General features: G+C 42.8%; 1 protein-coding gene across 1 annotated transcript in view; it reads left to right on the top strand.

The window, feature by feature from the left end:
* Positions 1-23,449, top strand: part of PKHD1 (PKHD1 ciliary IPT domain containing fibrocystin/polyductin) — a 275,411-nt gene that overhangs the window by 52,615 nt on the left and 199,347 nt on the right. The window contains exons 33-34 of the mRNA XM_075707750.1: positions 5,126-5,339; positions 9,879-10,029. Of these exons, the coding sequence (XP_075563865.1) occupies positions 5,126-5,339; positions 9,879-10,029 (365 nt within the window). The remainder of the gene's footprint in view (positions 1-5,125; positions 5,340-9,878; positions 10,030-23,449) is intronic.

The following is a 23,449-nucleotide window of genomic DNA, read 5'->3' as shown; positions in this document are numbered from 1 at the left end:
GGGCAAGGCTCTGCAGGTAGGAAATGTGACTTCTTTCCCATTTAACAGGCAGTTTTCTAAGACACGAGGAACTGCTGGTCTCAGCAGGATCCATCCATAAGCCTGCTCCATGGGGTCTTCCTTAGGAATGGGTGTTGACTGGGGTTGCAGCAAGGTTTCAGTTTGATCATTGACAAGAGCTGGGCACACTAAGTACTGAATCGTGCTCAGTCCAGAGCTCAAGGAATAGAAACAGAAGCCTAGACTTTTTTATTAAAACTGTTCTCTTTTGCAAGCTGCAGAAAAATCAAATCAGAACAGAGCTGAAATTTGAGTTTCACCCTTAAAGCTTAGGAAAATTAACAAAATTAAATAAAATTAATAAACCCCCACTCTCTTCAAGGAAAAAGAAAACACAACAAAACAAACCCCAAAGCAACCTACAAGTCTCTAAAGGTCTGGTAAAGAGATAACTGGATTGATCCCAAGAGCTCTCCCCTTCTATTGTTCTTGCTTTGTTACTTGTGTCGCAGCGCTGTTGACGAGTGCAAATACAGCTGTGGATTCTGTTCAGCTCAGGTTAAATTTACAGAACACGTGGTTAATGTCTGTGGGATTGAATTGTGCTCCTGTGAAAGATAGGAAGACTGGCAGGAAGCTTGAAGCAGGTGAGAAAATAACTGAATATTCCTATTAGGTGATATTAGGGTAGGTACGAAGTATAAATTTTTCATTAAGCCAGTACCTGAGATTCTATGTTTTACTTTGGGGTAAGGGTAAAGAAGGCACCTTTAAAAGGAGATGAACTGATAAGAAGATCTGTCAGGAAAAAAGCTGAGTCTGATTTGCCCAGTTGCATCAGCATGTTTGGAATAACAGGTCTGACTTTAGGTCCTTGATGTAACAGCTCTTGGGATCTTTGTTAGTGAGTCCTGGACCTACCCTTAGCCAGATTACATTGGTAAAAGTGGATGTGTAGGGAAGAGGATTTAGATTAAAGGCTAGAAATGAAATGAAGCTGGTTTAAAAGGAAGAGAGACACGGCTTGGTGGAGTCCTTCCTATGGGCCAAGAGGAGAGAGAGGAATGAGTTTTGGTTGTAGCAGTGCAGATGTACCGAGGAGACGCACTGAGCTAGGACCAAGGGGTACTATGGCCAGGGAAATGGTGTCATTTATATGACTAAATGCAGAAAGTATGAAGAGGACGCATGTTGTGGCAATTGAAACCTGAGTAGAAGCAAGGGCCTCTGACGTTTATTGTGGAGATCAAACCAAAGGATCCAAATGGTCCCTTCTGTCCTTCAAATCCAGAAATGAAATTAAGAAAGAGGAAAAAAAAATGCATATTGATTACACAGCAGGAACGTTCTGACAGTGAGATCTATCAGGCCATGGAATAGATGCTTGCAAAGTCACCTCTTGGGACTTCTGAAACTCGGCTGTGCAAAATGAATGTCTCCTAGGGAGTAATTCTTCATAGGCAGAGGTTAGACTTCATGACCTTAACAGGTCTCTTTTTTCCTCTCCCTTTCCTTTTTATTTACTTTTTTTTTTTAACCTTTGTCTTCCCTGCTAAGCACATATTAATGTTATGCTCTGCAGTTGGTTTTGTGAGCGGTGGATAACTGGGGATGTGCCTTTTGGCACCGGGACTCTGCAGGCAGTGGTTCAATCAATCTGCAGCTGCCCTTGGAACTCCTGTAGGATTTAGTCTCATCACATGTCCGGCAGTTGTTATTAAACAGTGACCCAGAACAAAGCCCTTGTGCTGAGCATCCCAGGATCCTGGCTTAAGCCAGAGTATCCCTCAAAGACAGGGTTGGGGGCAGTAGGTCCCTAACCCATTACCAACATGCAGAGATTTGGCTGCCATTGTGTCTGATCTCAAAAGAGAAGCCGTAATGGGATGAATGCGTTCCTCTCAGTGATGGGATTGTATTACATGTGATTAGCAGGTTTTATCTTTATAGGGAATATAAAGCATAAAGAAGCTTCATTCTGGGGTTTGAGCACTAACCAATGAAGCAGGGAGAAGAACTGTGTCCCAGAACAGACAGACTATCCTTTTAGGACATACTAAATGTGTTGCAGTCTTTAGTTGATATTTTTTTGTTACTGTTGTGGCAGGAGATAATGGCACCAATAATACCAAAAGGCATTTTTGTTTAATGGTCAGAGGAAGGGGATGAAAGGCCAAGACTTCATCCTAACTGAGAAAAGTATTAAGTCCTCGGGTAGCAGGGGAATAGGAAGACCTCAGAGATCAGCAAAGAAGGAACGAGAACTGGACATCTCCTCGAACAGTGGTATCTCCATTGGATGGACAGGAGCTGTAGGGTGTGGAGATGAGATCCTTCCCTCCCTCCACCTGAGAGGGAGAAAGCAGTCCTAGGTTTGATTCTGGGGTGTATAGATTAAGCAGAGGTTTCTTGGATTTTGCTCTTTACAACCCTTTGCAACCATGTTCTTTAGCTTAGATTTTACAAATGAATCCTTTTGTTTGCCTGGTTAGAGTTAAAAATTATTTCAGCAGTTGGCAGGGTGCAAGGCCTTGTGTTCTTACAGGCATGCTAACATTGAGATGAGGGCACTGGAGCACGTCAGAAATGCCCAATTTCCACATAATATTTCAGGGGTATCCAAAGAGTGACAGGCTGTTCTTCTGCTGACCTCTATGGGCTGTGCAGGAAATACCTTCTGGTAACCTACATTAGCCAGGCAAGGTCTTTGACAGAGCAAGGTATTGAGGAAAATATTCACATCCTGAGATTCTGTGGGTCATTTCTAACACTCATCCTAAAATAGGATTCAGCTGTTTTTCCACCTAGGAAAACTCTGCCATGTTCTTTTCAAGACCACAAAAGAAAACCAAAGCCTCTTTTGATTACCTTAGCAACCTATTGTTTTTTCTTAAATTGTGGAATGTGAATTTAGTCTGCCTTTGACTGTCCACCTTCAGAGGGTGTTCAAACACTGGAACAGGCTTCCTAGAGAAATTGTTGATGCCCCATGCTTATCAGTGTTTAAGAGACATTTGGACAATGCCCTTAATAATATGCTTCAACTTTTTGGTCAGCCCTGAAGTGGTCAGGCAGTTGGAGTAGATGATCATGGTAGGTCCTTTTCAACTGAAAATACTCTATTCTCTTCTGTGTGCTAATATTGCTCTAGTTGGTTATTTATCTAAGGTAGCTGTATGTTCCCCATTACCATATCTGAGCCTATCACAGCCTTTTGTGTCACTAGTAGAATAAAATAGTAAAGCAGAAGGAGCTGTTATATCCTACTGCAAAAGGGGAAAAAAATTCCTCTGCCCACAGGAAAGTTGTGGGTTTGTGGAGGAAGAAAAGGCCAGTGCCACCACTGCTTGGATGTCCTTCATCTTTGCTAGTTTTGAGAAGTTCTCAGCCTCCCACTGGCTGGGAAAAAAAAAAAAAAAAAGCAGACAAGCCATCTCTTTTGGAGAAATTCCTGTAATGAATTGATTCTGCTGCGTGTTGTTGCGAAGGCAGTTCTTGGTAGTATTTAGTCCTTTTGGATGGTATTCATTTGCCAAAACACAGACGTCTAGTGCCCCTTAAAATGCCCTTGGAATGACAGCCTGGCCTCCAAGAAGACACAAGGCTTCTGTGGGAACTATAGGACACCTTGGGTGGCTCTAGACATCATTTCTGGACAATAAAAGCAAAATATAGGCATGGCGTCATCATTCCTTTAGGCTTCTCTGCCTATTACTTGTCTCTCTTGTGTATATGTAGGTCTTTGAGGCAGCTATTGTGTTTAGCTGTGTTTGAATGGATGCCAAGCAAAAGAATTGTCTCTGGATATGGGGAAAGAAAGAGATTAAGCATATTGCAAAATGTGTGAAGATGTGGGTAATTTTTTTCTTATTCTAAATCCAGAGAAGAAAAATACAGAAAAATTGTGAACTAACTCTCTGAAGTTCAGAACAGATGAAATGCTAAGTTTTAATATTTAAAAAAATACCTTAAACTTTTAAAAAATACTCCATATGAAATAATAATTTTTAGTAAAAGGTGCTAAAACTTTTAACATAGGAAATACAGCATTTTCATATTTTTACCGTTTCAAAAACCATTTTCAGAATTGCTTAGGAGCCAAGACATTAACTGACAATGACACTTTCCCAGGAAACAAAATACCTTTTGAACAAACTGGAATTTAAAAAGCAAACAAACAAACAAAATCCTTTCTTGATAAATTCTCATTGATTGCACTTCTGATACTTCAGGAACACTCTTGGATACTACAGTGCAGAGTGTAATACTCTCCACAGACTGTTTCAGGAGTTCATTACAACTGTTTTATTAGTTCAAGATTAATGAAAATTCTCCAAAAGTCTTTACATGCTCAGTGTTTTAGAGAAACAGTTTTGATCTGTGGCATGGTTTAATGCTTAAAGGATTCCTTTTTTAAAAAAAATACTAAAACCAAACATTTCAGCTGATCTGAACTTCAGTGACAGTTTAAAATTTTTTTAAACATTTTTCTCTGGGTTTAGAATAAGAAAACCTAATTTCTGTTCACACCACTTGTTCCTTAAATACACCTTAAAGCAAAGCAGCCACTCCCATTACACTTCTTACCCCATCCATGGAGTCAAACTCAGACCAAGTCTGTAGTCACACTCGGGTACAAAGCAAGGTGAACTGGGAGATCCCAGTTCACACAAGTTCCCCAGAAACCCTCCAGGCTGTGGCAATGCTTTCATTAAACCTATTTCTAGATTTCAAAGCTGTGATAGACCTTAAGTTGTCATATCTCCCTGGTAAAAGATTTATGCCTTCTTCCTGATCTGTAAACCATGGTCCATCTTCTCCAGAAGAAATGTCCACGCTCCTATTTAACCTCTTATGTCACCTCCTCCTGGATGGAGGAATTTGATCCTAAAGACAATCCTGATGCGTGATGCAGAAAGGAGGTTATATGCTTGCTCACATAAAGCAAAAGGGGCTGAAGGACTTGCACGGAGACCCCATCTTCAAAAAGGATGCACCCAAAAGGAGCTCGGGACATGCACATCAGGAATCCACAGTGACAACTGTCAGTTGCTAAAAATCTGCTCAATGTCGGTGGTATGTAGCCTGCTTTGGGTTATTTTTTTCTCCCCTCTTGTCTTTGCAGCCTCTTTGGCCATTCTCTGTGGCCTGACACATTCTTCTGTTGACTGTCGAGAAGACAGAGCCACCTTCATTGAATGTGATGTCCAAGTCACGGTGGATTCTTATCACCAGAGAGGATCTGTGTCTTACCTGTATGTCTGTGAGGACAGCCCACCTCAGTGGCACCGGAGGGACATCAACCCGCCCCAGAGGCATTTTGCTGGACTCTTTGCCAGGTTAGTGCTGCTTCTCTCCAACAGCTGAGTCGGCCCATCCATGAGCAACATCCCCCAGAAGGTATTCCACCTTTTGCAGAATTGGCCCCTGCCAAATGATGGACTGCAGGAGCAAATTTCTAATTCTTACATTGAAGCCAGCAGAGCAATTTAGCCTTGAGACCACTAGAGAGCTCCGCTGGGTTGTGAAATTCATTCCCTGTGTCTATCAAACATCTCTAGTCCCCCCTCCTTCCCTCCCATCTTTTCAAGTGTTTGAGAGACATCAGAAAATCCATCTCGTAAACAGCCTGCTTTGTTCCTTCTTAGGTTTTAATATTTATCTTCTGATCCAAAGCAACATCTGGTGGATGCCAATGGGGAAAAAGATTAGGCATTATGAAAAGCAGAAGATTTTTTTTTCCTCTTCTTTTTTTTCCCCTCTTCCTCTCTCCAAGCAGTTTCATGAGTAAAAAGTCACAGAGAAAATTCAGCAGGCTGTGCAATATTTACTCAGCAAGGGTGCACAAGCACATACTCAAGACTCAAGCTTTGTAAATCCGAGGCCAAGTTGCCAGGGAGTGTAAACTGGTACCGTTGCCTTTAATGGAGCTGTGGGGATTTATACCTTGCAGAGCATTTACTTCTAGGAGTAAGAGGGAGGCCTGAATTAAAGAGTAAACACATGAACAAAACTTTTCAAGAGACACGAAACAAATGGAGAATTAGATATTACTGCAGTGCATTGCCCATGATTTGCTGTACATGGTGAACCCATTCCTGGCTGGCGCATGATGCCACAGTTCAGGTATTTCAATGGAGTTGCAGAGATTGGGTCCTCATTCTTTTCTGGTCCTTATGTCACAGCTGGTGGTGTGACTCACCAGAGAGTGTTTCGGATGCCCTGTGTTGAGGGAAGAAAACCAGCTGGCATTTACTGAACAAAGACAGCAAGACAGGAGTTGCAGAATTTTTTTTAACTTGTTTTGGTTTTTTTTTTCTTTTAAAAAAAAAAAGGTTTTAAAAAAAAAGTTTAAACCGTTACAGCATCTGCCTATCAGTCTGTCATTTTCTCCCCACCAGCTTTTGAACTTTGACTAATTTGACCTGGGTTTCATAAGGCAAGGATGTCTTAAGAATTATCAAATTCTTGTCAGTTTTGAGAAAATCTGTGTTAAGCAGAAAGAAATTATTTTCCTGTTGAGGGAGAGGAGGGCAGAATTCTTCCCTAATCTATTGTTTCTCAGCAAACTGCAGGTCAGACAGCAGATACTTACAGCTGGCCATTTAATGTGTCCAAAGTCACATTGTGCATTGGTAATGTCCTATGACATCCTATGAGATGGAGAGGATGGTTTTGTTGGGGAGACAAGAGTAGGGAAACTCAGAGGGGGAAAAAATAATCCTGAAATTAAACTAATTTCATCAGTTCTATTGCTCCCAGAATGACTTGTTTCAAAACAAGAAAATCCAGCAGCCTTGCCTTGTCTAGCTGAACTTTGCTTTCCTGTTGCTCACATCAGTGTAACCCCAAACCAGGTAACCTACAAACTTGGGAGCAACAGGGCAACCCAACATTTGTCTCTTTGGTTTTTTGCTTCCTGTTGCCTGAATATCAAAATCACGCTCAACTCTTTACTGATAAAAATGCATCTGTAATGAGTCTATTCCTATGATTGTTTTTCTTGCTCCTTTTCTTGGTTTGGGCTGCTACAATTCTGCTGCTGTAGCTTCTCCATCCTGGTCTCAGCAGGGCGAGCAGAGAGCGAGGTCTGCACTTGTGCTTATCCTGTGGACGGAAAAGTCACGCAGTCCATTTGCTGACTGCTTCCTTATTGTTTTTCACTGTGTTTTTGTCCAATTGAGCTGTGAACGTCCCAGAGACACAGTTTATTATCCCTTCATGGAATCCTATGAGGGAGATATTTCTGAAACAAATCAATCAACTTTTTCTTACCTACTATTTTACCATTCTTCCAACTTCTTCAACCTCTTTGTCATTGTCATTTACTTTTCTCCCTATTGTGCTCATGCTTGTCTAGTAGTTAGAAATTAAAACTTGGGCTGCTGAGGAGTTTTTCTGGTGAATCTATTTCTAAACTGGGTCTTGCTGAAAGGGAGTAGGGGCAAAGAAGATTGTTTGATTTCAAGTGAGTTTCCTGATCTGAAAAATCTGGGGAGAAGTAGAAGAAGAGAGAGTTTAAAGTTATCCAAATTACCTGTTTCAGAGCTTTTGAAAACTTTTTTTCTCATTTCAGTTCAGAAAAATATTGAATTTCAAAATATTAATGGAATTTGTAGCAAAATGTTAGAAAATGAAAATGTTCAAACTAGAAAAGAACTATTTTGGGAATTCCTGAAATAATACACATTGATTGCTATAATTAATAATAGTAATTAATAATAACAATAATTAAAAAAATATGGATTTGAGTTCTGTGCAAATGTTCAAGACTTAAGACATTGATCCCAGGATGGGGACAAAGCTACTGTGAAATCATTAAAGCTCTCCTTTCTTGCTAGTTTTAGAGTGGTTTGAATAAAACTTCTCCTAACCTAGTCTGTATTATAGCCTATACTTTATGAACACTTAAGGGCGAATGCATATTCTTTAGAAGATGTACAAGTCTTGCCATTAACAACACTGGTACAAGATACAGCCCTGAATTCCCTTTAACAAGTCACCCCTTCCTTTCTTGCATTTCCTTTAAACACTGCAATTTGTCAACAGTTTTCCAGCATCAAGGTTTCGGGATGCATTATTAGAGGACAGGGAGGAATTGGCTCTTTGCCTACAAGCAAAGCTTGTTAACTTTTTGTAAAAAGATGTGAACAACCACTCAGAGGTCCTTGTATTGACTGCAGTGCCTGGCAAATTGGGCCCATGCCCTGCATCTAGCCAACAACAACCCCCTTCTGCCTTTAAAACAGTTGGTTATTTAAAAGAAGCGGCTTTTTCTTGTAGCATTAGAAAGAAGTACTATGCAGTCTTGAAAGATAGCCCACTCCATTGAATTATTGTACAGGACAAGAGCAGTTCTCAAAGTGTTGCTATCAAAAGCAAGTGTAGTTCCCTACGGCTGGCTTTTGATTATTGATACAGCAGAGGGAAAGGTTCATTTAAATATAGAAATAAAAATTCGCTGTTAAAAAGGTTCAGCTACTTGCAGAAGGCGCGCTTTTTTTTTTTGTAGTTTCTAACGTGGCTGCTTCCTTTAACACTTTAACCCCGAAAAAGGGCAACAAAACACATACCCCCTAAATGCACTGTCAGAGCAGCTCTTTGTCTGTACAGTGAGCTGCCACATCCAGCATAGTTTGAAAACTTCAGGTTCATCAAATCATCCTGATCATCACGCTCCCGAGAAAGATGTGAGTATTGGCTTTCCAATGGGGTTGATTTTGGTAGAACTTATGGTCCTAACTTCAGCACTTGAGAAAATCCTGTTAGATGGGGCTTTCAGGAACCTGAAGGCCTCTGAAAATCCTGGTCCTACCTGTCTGATCCTTTATTTTGTGCACTCTGTCCTTTCTTAGCTATTCGGAAAAGATATAATTTCTGAGCTATGTTGCTGTAACTTATCTCCTTTCTGCTCTCCTTCCTAAAGCTGCAGGTGTGTATTTGATGGTGGGGTAGGGAGAGGAAGAAGAAAGAGCAATGGCTGGGGAAGGAATGAAAAGTGACAATGGATTATCCTGGCCTGAGCCAAAGCCTGCAGAAGTAAATTGGGAAGCTTTCCCCTCATTTTGAGGGATGTTGGATCCCATAGCTCCCTGTAACAAAATGTTACCAAAGTCAGCAGCTGTCAGCAGCAAGACCAAGGAAAAAAATATTTCTTCCCCACCATCTTTTCCATTACTTCTTCCCCCTATGCAAGAGGAGGCTTTAGAGGAAATGTCTGTTAGTATAACTGGCACATATATCGAATCTGCTTAGTCTGGGCTGTTAAGTAAGTTTAATTAATTTACTAAGTTAATGTTCCAATGCTAGCAACAAAGCATCATTGCAATCAGCTGGGTAGCAGGAATTGGAACCCCTAAATGAGCTCATTTTTTCACAGTTGGAATTAGGGACCAGTTAGCCAGTTGTGTGGTTTTTCCAATTTCTCCACTTGCCCTAGGGGAGTTGCAAGTTATTCATTCCCTATTGCTAAGTGTGAGTAAGAAGGGGAGGGGGGAGACAAGAACAAACCCTACTCCATGTCGGAGTCCATCTTTGATCCTAACACTGCTGATTCCCTAGCTGTTGTCTGCACTTATCTTCCTGCCTTGGTCCTAGAATGGCATTTCCTACTATTTGTAATAGTTTGGGCAAGCAGAAAGGCATCACTGAGAGATTTTTACTGCATGTATTTTCATCCTGAGTGTGTGCAGATAAAGGGGGGAAAAAACAAATAAACAATAAAAGAATGGAAACAAAATTACAGAAATTTGCAAAGTTTGACAAATGGTGGCCAGGAGTTGCCACAAGCTAATGGCTTGCAATGATTAATAAGAGTAAAAATAATTGCATTTCATTAAGATTGATGACACCCCATTTAACCTCCCTTCTCGTTTCAGCCCTAAAGTGGAAAGAGATGAAGTTCTCATCTATAATAGCTCCTGTAACATTACCATGGAAACTGAGGCAGAGATGGAGTGTGAGGGAGCTAATCAGCCAATTACCGCCAAGATTACTGAGATATGGAAAAACTGGGGCCAGAACACTCAGGTATAATCAAATCTTTTTTACAGACTGATTCAAACAGCTTAAAATTAAATTTGTAATATTGTGTACATTTAAAGGGGGCAAAAAAAACCAATTTAGGCTGAGCAGCAGCAATATATAATATTAAATGCTTTCCAACTTTGAATAGCAGTTCTAATGCAGTGCAGCTGAATTAATGGTTAACTATGGTTAATCATGTATTTTATGAAACATAAATGAGCTTTACTTTATTTTCTGGGCAAAGTATATGTTTTTTAACACTCTCTTTTTTTATAGAAATTCAAAGCCTGTTCTAAAAGTGTTATTTTCTGCTACTTGAGCAGAAATCTCAGCCATGAGATACAGGTTTCAGCTCCCTGGCAGAGACTTAGCATTCAGTATTTGCGCAGCTCTGGTTGTATTTGGGTTTTGCTCCTCTTCAGTATTTGAAGTAAAATGGGACAGTCTTCCCAGTACTATGTGTGGGTATAGCAAGAAGAAAGACATCTGCAAAGTGTTCATTACAAAAAACTATGACTCTGAACTAACATCATTGTAAGGCTCTATATCTAAAAATGTTCATTGTAAACCTAAGACATCCTTTTAGGGTCCTCGGGTTCTTGCAGACTTTTTGGGGTTGTTGAGCTGAAGTACTGGATTGTACCACCTGTGAGAAGGAATTCAGAGTGGCTGGATGTTTGGTGAACATCAAATATCACTTTGTCACCATCCTTTCCTAACTGAACACCTCCTGAGAAGTGGTGGAGACCTGTCACATACAGAACAGCTCAGGTGGGAAGAGTCTTATCAGAACAAAGGCTGTTTTTTATTTAAACCACATTATCATGCAGTCTTCTTACTATGGTTGAGACCTAGGAAACTGAAGTTTGTTTGCTCAGGATTGGTGTTAAAGCTACCATGGTAATTTTTAACTCTGCTATCAGCAACGAAATTTCCACCACCTCACCCCAGAAGTAGTTGCAGTGTCCTGGCAGAGTACTTTTGGTGTGTTTCTAGCATCAGATTCTAGATCTTTTACTAAGCCAGGAGTCTCTGAATATTTGCCCTCCAAATCTGCTTTACATGTATATTACTATTGCCGCTGAGTACCCTAAAATACAACTGCTTTCCTTCATTCTGTCGTTTTAAGTCTGTCCTTGGTCTGTGAAGGAATGTCACATGCAGCCTTTTACCTATTAATTAGTGTGTGTCTGCTAGTCAGCCTTGCTAGTTATGCTACCAGCAACATGTCCAGCTAAGAAGAAAACCAAGCCAAAAAAAATTTGCTAGTTGGCAACTGCAGGAGGCCAGCAAAAGGAAGTGCTCAGGCAAGTATCAGATCAAATGGTAACTACTTTTATTCATATTTTCCTTTCTGAATGTGATAAGGGCATCTCTACAGCCCTAAAGCCTGGGCTGCAGTGTAGAGGAGCTGTTACCTGCTGTTGGCTGTGATCTGAAGAGCTCAGCTGTGTCACGGGTCCTGTAGTCTCACTAATGAGATGATGACAGGTTGTCTTTTGACTCAGGTGGGAGCAAGAATGGGAAGAAGTAGAGAGGTTTGCCCCTGCTACGTTTTTTCTGTTCAGAGTGGGGAAAATCAAGAAAGTCCTAAGTGTCCTGAATGAACAAATTCATTCAGGGACAGCAGGACAAACCCAGCCGCACTTTTAGATCTGGGATTTGCTGCTGCTTAATGAACACAGCGGGCATTTGGAATCATTTTATCCCTCTTCCCAAAACTGGCCTGGGTGAGCAGAGGTGGATGGGTGGGGAGTTCAGATAAATGGTTTCAATTTTGGTCCCTTTCTAGCTGACAGCATCCCATTAAGATTTACGACCTGGTGCAGCATATGCATGCTTCACTGTAGAGGTTTAAATCATGTCATGTGAACTGGTCTTACCTTTCCAGTGGAAATAATGGTCCCCAGGTTCAGCACCAAGCAGTGAAATGCATTAATAGCACCACGTGCCTTAGGATAATGGTGCTATTAGCAGGCAGCACAACTCTGTGTACAAGTAATGGGACTGCATCTCTTTATAATAACATCTGGCACTTCTATTGCACTCTCATGCAAGGATCTCAAAGCACTTCGTAAAAAGTGGGACTGATCTGTAGCTGTTCTCAGCATAGCTACACTGCTCAATGTTTTGTTTTCTGCTTACTCTTCAGCCAGCTGAACCATCGTTCAGGTAACTCAGCAGTGTCTTAGCACAGCTGGGCTTTGTGGGAGGGTTGGGGCAGAGATGATTAGATGATGATGGAGCAGGATTAGCTCCAGGATGGCATTGGAAGTAAAAAGAGGCATTGCAGAAAGGCTGACAGAGGCTTGTATTATCAAGAGAGTGGAATGAACAGGCATTGGCAAGAAGAGAGAACAACTTTGGTTCAGAGCAAAAAATTAAAAAAAAAACCCCAAACCACAAAACACCTGTAAAAGGTTGGTTCTGGGAACTTGAGTCTAAGGGATACAAGCTTTAAGGTGAAGTAATTTTTATTTCAGTCTTTATAAGACACCTAATAGGACCTGTCCATAATTCTCAAAATAATAAGGAAGAGATTAATGTGATTAGTTGGGATTTGGTAGGTTGGAAATGAGGCAAACATAGACTGTGAATGTGGCAAGGTTTTGCAGCAGTCCTCTGGTGGGAGAATGCTGGGCAGAAGGCTCCCGAGATGCCTGAGAAGGAGCGTGGTGGGTGTACGAGAGAGGCCAAGTGACATGATATCCCCAGTAGCAGGGAGCTGGGCTCCAGCGAGATGGTGATCTCTTCCAGGTCTGTGTTTCTATGATGCTTTTAGCAGCCCTGTTGCCAATAGCTCACAGATACAACCTGGCAACATTGAAGAGCATGCACAAGGATCCTGGTGTACAGCAAGTGGCAGAGGCATGTCCATCAGTTTGATCTGCCTTCTTTGACCAGCAGGAGCCTTGCAATGGAAATAGTCCATTTTTCTCTTGCCTGACTCTGCAGAACAGTATCCAGCCAGTGAATTCACCCTGGTCTGTGTGTCAGCTTTACCAAAAATTGCATTAAATGGCAATTGTAACTCATTCAGGAGTTGGACCTTAGCCATACTTGGGTTTTGAATAACAACGTGCTGCCAGACCCATTCCTCCATTTTTCTGGTCACATCCAAAGTATATTATATGCATTCCCATGGTGTTTCCCCACCATCTGTTTGAATTGAAAGTGTATATATATGCCAAGGACACCAAAATTATCTGAAGAGAGTAGCAAACACCACAAATGTTCTTTCTCAGTGAGTTAGGGAGGTGGTTGTCCTTTGAACTTTTTTTATTGTCTTAGATATACAGAATCTTCAGGTACTAGAGGATTGTTGTACTTAGATACAAACTCTTCACAGGTGTATTTTTTTTCCTCATTTCTTTAATTCCCTTTTTCCCCAGATAAATACATACAAAGATGTATTTTAATGAAAATTAAGAGCTTTAATCTAGACACCTTAATTTTTGGATGATTTGCATGAGATAGCTAAGCTTAATTTTGTGGGAAGAGAGCTCTTCCACCTCTGATTTCCACATAACTACTGGAAAATTGGGCTGTGGCTATCATCAAAAATTAGAAGGTTATTTTTTTAAAATGCTGGCTGTCCTATTCATGTTGCGCATGCTGCCCCCTTGAGTCAGTCACTTGAGCTTATGGTCCAGGTTGAACCCCTTTGAAAACTTTTGGGCAGGATTCTTGTCCAGGGAAAGCAGCTGTACTTTCTGGGAAGTAACACAGTATTCATCACTTACGTCTTGTCCATTCAAATCTGGTCTCTGAGATGTTGCTTGCATGGTTACAGTCTGAGCTGGGCTCAGCTCTGAATCTAGAGGACCCCTAAAATTTCTGGGAGTTTCAAGTTGCTGACTGGAGATCTGCGAGTTGCATGGCTGTTTTCTTAAATTTGGGTTCACCAACTTGGTCTTTTCCTGGGGTCTCGTCTGTGCCCCACCATCCCCAAGAGAATAGCTTTTATGGATTTCTTTAGAAAGTGATTTAGGCCCTTGCCTCACTTTATGTTTGAAGTATTTGGCCCTGTATAACTTAATTAGGTCATGCAAAATAAGCAGCAAGCCTCTGCCCCACTGTTGCATTCGGCGTCATTAGTGTTTGTAACTTGTTCCATTATTATCCAAGGAAGAGTTGCAGAATTATTTTTATATCAGTATATAATGCAATTTAGCCTACTGAAAGGAGAGGGGGAAAAAAGATAAAAAAATCCAGCACTGATTGTATATCCCACAGGACTTAATTAGTTCACAGTTTCATGATACACTGGATAATGGGAAGATATGAATTAAATAATAAAAGGGAAAAGAAAAGTTCTAATGCTCACTCAGTACCTGTCCACTTCTACCTTGGCTGCATAATGAGATGTCAGCTACCGCGACACTGATGAGACATGCAAAACACACTGATAACACACGTAAAGTATGCTCATGGGAAGGTTTGACCAGGCTTGGATGTCTCCAAACCCATTATGCTTAGTGAGCCTTCAGATTATTATTCCAGATCACTGGACCAGACCTAATCATCATGCAAGCATGCTGTTTGAGCAGTGTTTCCCTGCTCCAACTCCCCCCCCCCCCTCTGGCCCAGATGGGTGATATAATGTTCGTCGGAGGGCAGATGCCACGTATATTAAGTCAGTCGTAGGGAAGCTGAGCTGGTATACTAGTGAATTCTCTACAACCCAACCCTCGAGGGGTCCCTATTAAGAAATGGAAGGCTAATAAAAAATAACTTGCTAGATAAAAATGCCATCCTGGATTATGGCTCTGACTGGGTATGCTGTGCTGCCTTTAGTTTGTTTTTAAATAGGGCATTAAGGGAAGGTCTTGAGATTTAAAAAGTAGCTTAGAGTATTGAGGATCTGTGAATTCTTAGCTTGGTGATTGATACTGGGATAACTGCTTTGTTCACTTCTCAGCAAAAAAAAAAAAAAAAAAAAGGAAAAACCCCCACAAAGGCTGTGTCTGAGATATGCACAGTCACCTAAGAGACCCTTGCTGTTCAACTTCCACTTAATGTAATCAGGACTAGCTCTCCAAATCCTTTGGAATCCTCTGCAGATCTTAGAATCTCTCCCTTCTTTTTTGCCCTTGTTTTCCCCATTTACTGTCTCTCCAGATGCCACAGTATTTGGAGGTGAGGAAGGAGATGAGACAATTTTGCCCGTTGGGGATATTTGGTACTTTATATAGGTGGCAAGTCCTAGGCACCTTTCTGGGGAACATAAAAGGCTCTCTGGAAGCACAGAGCACTCTGGACGTAAAGGGCTGTTACTTTATTTTTCACAGCAGGACTGATGTCGGATCTCTCGACCATGTTGTCCGCCTGTGAGGGTTACAAGTGATGGGAGGTGACTCTCCCTTGCAGGGCCAGCAGACTCTGTTCTCTGCATGGTAGATGCGAGCTGCTCTCTCACTCTCATTTTAGTGCTATCCTCATGTTGCGTGGATGTTTGATGGGTGTATTTTTGAAGGTGAAGTGTTCATAGTTGGTTGCCCTGCTTGCAGACATGTGTGGGCTGCCAGTTTATGGTCAGATATCTTTATAAGCATCTTCTGTTTAAAAAAAAAAAAAGAAAAAAAAAACCAAATCAGTAACACCAGGAAAGCACCAGTGCCTAAGGGTGAAGGTGGGATGTTGTTTTTCAAGCTTTTTTCCCTTTGGCTTCTGAGATCGGTACAGGCCTGGCATACTGTCATTCCTATGCTCTGTCCCTTTGGTATCCTTTGGCTGTCCACCTTCTCCTGTACTGTCCTTTTTTTCCTGGAGCAGCAAAAGGCACCAGAAAGGGCAAATGATCCTCTCTCTGCCTTCTCCAGCGCTCCCCTTTCCTGTAATGCCTGTGAGGAAAACCACTACACCAATTTGAGACTGGTGAAGTATAGTATGGATGAAACGTGTTGCCTGTGACGATGGACGCATCCTGGTCTAAGCAGGAGCCCACAAATGAGCCCTGGCACCATGTTCTAGCAGAGCTGGGGCCATCAGGTTTGTGCTGCTTCCCCCTTGGTGCGAGGGAAGCAGAGCCACCTGCATTGCTGTACTGTGGAGATGGACGCTAAAGGGTGCTTCAGAGCAATGTTTCCTCCTCACCCTCCTTACCTTGGTACAGAAAAGTTTACAGGGGAAGCAACAGGGTGGATTCCAGCCTGATTGTCATGGTTTAGCCCAGCCAGCAGCTCAGCACCACGCAGCCGCTCGCTCACTCCCCCTACCCCGATGGGATGGGGGAGAGAATCGGAGGAGGAAGAGTGAGAAACACTTCTGGGTTGAGATAAGAACAGTTTAATAATTGAAATAAAATAAAGTAAAATAATAATAATAACAATACAATAATAATAGTAATAATAATATCCAAAGCAAGTGATGCACAATGCAATTGCTCACCACCCGCCGACCGATACCCAGACAGTTCCCGAGCAGCAATCGCTGCTCCCCGGCCAACCCCCCCAGTTTCTATACTGAGCATGACATCATATGGTATGGAATAGCCCTTTGGCCAGGTTGGATCAACTATTCTGGCTGTGCCCCCTCCCAGTTTCTTGTGCACCTGGCAGAGCATGGGAAGCTGAAAAGTCCTTGACTAGCATAAGCAGTACTGAGCAACAACTAAACCGTCAGCGTGTTATCAACATTCTTCTCCTACTAAATCCAAACCACAGCACTATGACTCCTACTAGGAAGAAAACTAACTCTATCCCAGCCGAAACCAGGACACTAATGTGTGGCTTGTTTTGTAGGGGTTAATAAAACAGCTTCCCTCCTCTCAACTCGAGGGAGAATTATAATAAAACATGATATTTCGTTCTTGTGTATCTCCTTAGATGCTGTAACACCGCAGATCCCTTTATTTGGCCATAGCAATCTCATCTCACAGAGACCAGGGACAGTTTGCTTTGACTGCAGCTTATTAGGGAGCATCCTGGTAGCACCTGACATTATGGTGTCTTGGGCTTTGAGTAGGGCTCCTGGGTGCTTTGGCAGTGCGAATAGCCAAAAAACAACCATGTCATGCAGGACGGGATGTCGTGAGTAGGACTAGATGAAACTCTTCTAAAATATTGTGTGCGTATTTTTCGTAAGTATGCGCTTTTAACAATGCAGCAAGCCCACCCTTGCATCTCCGTGCTCCCTATTTCTTAACCTGCTAGTTTGGGCAGTGTTATTTTCAGAAGGGGGTGGGGAATGCAACGAAACCAACCAAGATTTGCAAGCCTTGTAGAAAGGAAGTGGAGGAGTCCATAATAATCTAATAAAAATAAAAGCACAAAGCTAGTCTTGGGGTGCGGATGCTATCAGAGCAGAGAGAGGTACCATCTGCAAGGTTGTTAAGATGTAGAGAACCAAGATGGCCTCCACAGTAACCACAGGCAATGTGAAGAGATAAATGGTTGACCCGAGCCTGTGTCAGGCTAGGATTGATGCCACTATCAGCCCTAGTGCCTTTGCAATGATTTTTTAAAAAATCTCTGATAGAGTGTGTTATCTAGTTACTGGCATGAGGGCAATGGCCTGGAGGCAGCGAGGAGGAGGGGGGAGGAAGAAGGAGAGGAGGAGAGAGAGAAAGAAAAAAAGGTCATTCCAGGAGGACAATCTCTGTTGGACTAAATGAGAAAATAAGGGCCTTGCTCTGAAAGGGGGAGGTAAATAAATAAATAATAATAAAAAAGTGGCTGCTAGGTGTGTGAGAAAAGGATAAGCAAAATTGCTTCTCTTTCTTTCTCTGTTTTTCTTTTTTTTTTTTTTTGTTTTTTTTCTTTTTTCTTTTTTTTTTAAATGGGATCAGCCTTGGGCTGCAATGGGAAATTTAGGAGATGTGCTTGTGGTGTGCTTTTTTTTCCTTTTACTTTAACTTTTTGCTTCCTGATTTGAGGTTTAACTCTTTCCTCTCCTGCTGTCGGATCAAAAATCAAGAGCTGAACTGTAGCTTCCGCCTGCCCCCCCATTTTGAACAGCCTCTTTTTTTTCTTCAATCCCACCATCTTTCTAGTGTCTCTGAGGAGATTGCTCCCTAAATCGTACACGCCTTTTCAGGGAGCCTTCCTCTCCCCATCACTCATGCTGCTGCACTGGAAGCCTGCTGGAAGTTACCCCTAGGATGGGATGCCATTGCCCCCAGGATGGATGCCAGTCCCTTGTAACCACAGCACATCAAAGTCTTTCCACTCACTTTTAAGCACACCCTATGAAATCAGAACTGAGTGTAGCTCAGTGTAATGAGAACCGTTTTCCTTCTCACCCCTCCATTTATTCCTGCTCCCCACCCTTAAGAGAAACACAGATTCAGAGTGAAAAGTGTCATTTCAGAGGCACTCCTCCAGGGAAAAGAAAGCAAATCTTTCCCTTCCCACACAAAGGGAAGGCTCGAATTAAGGTCAGGAGGGTGCATGGAAGACTTCCTGGGGGACTGCAGGCACATTTTCTCTCCACTTGCTCCCAGGCTCTTGCACACAGTCTCGCTGCCACTTTCCTGCTTAATTATGACAGAGACTCTAATTGACTCCTTTGGCGTTTAGGCAGTTTTGGATGGGGAAGGATTGTCTGCGGTTGAAAGCACGGCTCTATGTCTCTGTGGGACTCACTCTCGATTTGGGGGAAGGGGCTGGAGGTGTTTGACGCCTGGGTCCATGCTGAGATGCATGGCATCGGGCTCTGGGTGAAGTCAGAGGGAAGCCTTCTCCATCTCCCCATCTTGAAATCACTTGGAAAAGGGCTGAGCTCCTTGGAGACATACATGGCCCAGACTTCTTGTTCTTCTGCATTAGAGCATGGCTGCTTAACATATGCGAGGGTCTTGTCCCCCTCCTTAGGTGTGATGTGGGCTGAAGATGCTTTTGGGCACTTTTGCTTCACTAACACAGGACTCTGCGTCACCAGCTGACTTTGTGTCCTCTCCCTAATCCCAAACAGAGCAATACTGTGGACGTGATGATCCACACAGGAGTTTTCTGTGTAGCAGAGGCACTGGCTGACCTACAACCATTTCCCAAATGTTTCTGGGGCCTGGTTCAGCACCAAACAAGGGCTGGGTATGTGGTCACCTGTTCTGAATGCTGGAAGATTTTAGCAGCGTGGACATGGACAGAGTGGGACCATTGGAGGGGCTCTGGACATGGTTGGATAATGGATGGAGATGCTGTCTCCTTGCTGTTCAAGCAACACCAAAAGCCAGCGGCCAAGACTGAGAACTGCGTTTGACCATGGCATTGGAGACAGCCCCTGGTCTGAAGCACTGAAATACCACATCCTGGGGGTGGAGCGTTTTTCCCTTTAGACTTGAGCAATAATCAGAGCTTTTATTTTATTTTATTTTTATGTTTTCTTGGGGTTCATTTTAGGGACCTAAATCCACACTAAGACCCTGATTGACATGTGAAAGCCCAGTTCTGAACAAATTTTAAACCTTCCCCTCGATGACCTTGTTCCTTCATCCACATCAAAATTGATTTGATTTAATCTTGCAAAACGCTGAGCCTACGGCTCACATACCACATATCGGTATGTGTCAGGTGCCGTGGTGCCTCCATGTTCCTGCAAGTCACTCCTAATTACTAGCTGTTTATTCACAGACATTTATGCAAGAGAAAAACTTGCTGCATATATACAAAGCCACTGAGTTCTCAGGGACCTTTACTCATTTGGATAAGCACTGACAAGCTATGGGGCAATAACTCAGGTGGGCTGGTTATCATTAGCCATGGGTTGCAGAGGAGCAGGACCTCTTTCTCTTTTTCTCCCTACAATGTTTCTGCTAGGCTGTAGACTATACCTGAACCCAGTGTAATACCTCTGTCATTTAATGTGAGATGGGTGCTGGATTAACACCACTTCTATAGGGACGTAGCTCTAAAGAGCTGAGTTTGGTACCCAGCCTGGCCTCGAGCCATGAGTGCAGTATCAGGCTTCCCATTCAATCCACAAGAAGTGAGAAGAAGCCCTGGGTAGAGTGTATGTGTGGGGGACACGGTTGGGTTTTCCTTCATTTCAGAAAAAAGTGTTTGGATCCTGAGGATAACAAAACCCTGAAAAGTTTGGTCTTGTAGTAAGCTACTGGTAGTGATGGAAAGACTATTGTCCTGTATCATGATTTCTTCTGTGTACAGACTTCAGAGTAAGGAGTAGAGTAAGGATGAATCATATTAGTTGTGGGTTTTTTTGTAAAGTTTGGGTTTTTTTCTGGTTTTGTTACTGTTGGTGCTATCACAAGATTTTTCATAGACTAAACAGCGTGAATGAGGTGTACAGTTAGAGGACAAATGAACTGCTGTACTATTTCAGCTCAGAAAGTGTTTATTAAAAAAATTAAAAAAAAAAAATTTCTACAGCAGGAGGAAAAACCAGCATGTCGAAGCACTGTGCCATAATTAATCTGTGAGAGCCTTCCTTCTGTCTTTAAGGAAAGGGTTAATTTTATGTGAGTGCCAGTAAAACTAAGCTGTTTTCATGATGAGTCTGCAGTTGCTGGGTGATAGACTGACTTAACAACCACTTGCTAAATGCTGGGTACCTTTCCCTGATTGGCAGCTCCGTAAGTGGGAGCCCCTCATTTCCAATCTGTCCTTGTGAATAGCTGCAGAGCAAAGGACTTCATTAAGGGCTCATAAGGCTACCTCGTAAAAACTAGCAAATAATTACGACAGCGATGGGAAGGAGCGGAGGGGACCGAGCGCTCTGTGGTCCCTGTGAAGAAAAGCAGACATCCCAGGGCAGGGAAGCATCAGGTGAAGTGGACGTTATAAACACTTTCCTGTGAATGCTGCGTCTTCTCAATAAAGCAGCAGTTTAGCCCGTCTACAGCTTTAACAAAATATTCCCAGTTAACTTCATGGGTGGTGCAGGGCTGGGAGCTGTTAGCTCATATTCAGTTAAATTTCAAATGTCAGAGCTCATTAGCGGTGATTTTAGCCAAAGACAGTTTGCGAGGAGCTCGGTAAATTTGACTTCCTCAAATAAAATTGAGGAAAGAGATTGCCGTTTTGTGTATTGATTTATTTTTCTGCTTTCACACATCTTCTTTGGGTCTGTGGTTCTGATCAGCTTCACCCAGGTAGAGATTATGGTTCTCCCTCTTTCATGCACATACTCTCTCACTCTTTCAGTCCCTAATTCTCATTTATTTGCCTTTTTTCCTTCTGCCTTAACCTGTGGTTGGTGAGTGGACGATGCAGTTTTTGCTTTCAGTGTTGGGGACAGCTCTTCCGTGAGCTCACCAGCAAGCCCCCGTGGGCATGCACAGCAAGGCAGCGTGGCTTTAGGTGTTCAGACTGAACTCTGCAAAGCTGGGTAGAGAGGCATGAAATGATTCTGTATTAGTTGTAGAGATGACAGCCAAGGTCTCTCTGTCTATGATTTCCTGTTCCTGGGACTTAGCTCCTTGTTTTCCCGAACCCCTCTGTGCCAAATGAATTGGTGCAGAAGGAGTTGCTGGGCAGCTGGTGTTGCTCTGCAGCGCCTTTTTGGGAGCCCTACTGAGGTCAGCACAGGGGTGAATCAGGGGATGGAGCCACTGGAGGTAAAAACGTGGCTTCAAAGCTGAGATGCCCCAGGCAATGCTGCAGAAATTGAGATTTCCCATGCAGGAAGGACTGCAGTCACTGGTCCCAAGCCAGTGTTCATTTTTAGCTCTGGGAGAGGCTGTTGCTGGATTGCCAGGTACCTGAGGGACTTGAAGGCAGGTACCATGGGGTAGACAATTTTGGATAAATTTCTTCTGGTGGCGATACCTAGAAGTGGTTAAGTCTTTGGGGGTTTGGACTGAGGCAATTCCATCTCCTGTATGTACGCTCTCATTTGGCTATGTACCCTAGTACGGTGTCCATCTCTCCCTGAAGTCAAATCTGCCTTTGGAAAATGCTACTACGTACCCATCTGCACCCTTAAGCACTTGGATGCATTCGGATACTGGGGTAAGGATGTGCCAGCAAGGGTCCTTAGGAAAGGGACCCTGGGTTTTATGTCCTGCCAAAATGATTTAACAGGCAGACCAATGTGTGTGTGGGAGGCCAGATAGTGAAAGCCATGGAGTGTACATTATTTCAAGGGATTTGCATTCCCAACAAAGATGAGCTGTTACTGCTCTGCAAGACAGAGGGATGCCTTTATAGCTCAAACAGCAGCAGTTTGTGCTTTCAAGTCAAAGGCTTCTCAGTTCAGAGGGCAGCGTGTTGGTTGAGAGGTTCTCTCTCACGCTAGCCTCTCATCTTCTTGTCTGATTAAAATGAAGTTTGGGCTAAAATCTCTTGAAATGACAAGGATGGTTACTGTCCCATGACATGCGTGATGCTGCTCTTCAGCAGAGGCGTAGTTGTTCATGGCATAGCAGTTCAGTACGAAGTGCACTAGATTAACTTCAGCTGCCTTGCCTTCTGGCTTTTGTTGCAGTGCTGTCTGCACACCCTTGCTGAAATTACCTATCGTGTGCCACTGTGAGGTCAAAAAAAGAAAAAAATGAATTAAATAGATGGAAGCACTGTTCCTTTGAGAATCAGTTCTGATTTTAGCTATATAAAATAAATGTATTAAAGTCTACGTATCTGCTGTAGACATGTCCTCATTTGGAAGGCGTCTTGTGCCAGGAATGTTCTCCTGTGTTTGTGCAGCTACTTGCACAGTAGGTCCGAGGGTTTATCTGGATTTGTTGCAATTACATAGACACCCTTGACTGCAAGGGAAATAGCACGGATGTTCCCAGTCTTCTAAATGCCACTTAATGCTCAGATTCCCATTAGGACTTGGCAAATTCAGCTCAAAGTGACAGTGCAAAGGTAGCTTTTAAAAGGCGTGACATCTTCCTAGCTATCATAACCCACCGTTACCCTATTGCTTATGTGACCTTTTCTGTAAGAGTCCCATCTTCACCTTTTTACCTTTCTGGCAGATAAGTGTTTTTGATGATGACAATAAAGATACCGCAAAGCACTTTTATTCTTGGTTGCCCCATCTGGGCTGTGCGTTTGATCCAAACGGCCGGCGTTCCAGTCAGATTGCACTATCAGATGGAGCTGGCTCTATTTCCTGCATTATTCTTCCTGGCTGTACCACATTATGCAATTATGTTTGCATTTAAACCTGAGCACTTACCTGTAATGATGCTGTAGTTCAGTACATGATACATTACAGCAGTAGATAATGCATACAGATAGGCTAAGAAAGCATGTTGTTGATGTGCTAAAACTAAACAGGACATTGCATTTGAAAGTGGACTCTGAAAGCTCGCAGATTAGCCTAAGCCATTTAAAAAGCTTGCATTACTGAAATAACAGCCGTGCAGGGTGAAACCCTCTCTCTGCTGGGCAGGTACAGGATTGAGAGGGCAGTGCAGGCTTCGCCAGCAGCTGCCCTTCAGTCTCCATCGCCGAGGTCTGCCACCGGCACTGCTGATTGCTGCCACCCACTTCTGCAGGAGCAGGATGGTCTCACC

The sequence above is a fragment of the Pelecanus crispus genome, chromosome 3, assembly GCF_030463565.1.
Source record: "Pelecanus crispus isolate bPelCri1 chromosome 3, bPelCri1.pri, whole genome shotgun sequence".
In the NCBI taxonomy this organism is placed as follows: domain Eukaryota; kingdom Metazoa; phylum Chordata; class Aves; order Pelecaniformes; family Pelecanidae; genus Pelecanus; species Pelecanus crispus.
The sequence above is the reverse complement of the archived record's forward strand: the minus strand, read 5'-3'. Positions and strand labels throughout refer to the sequence as shown.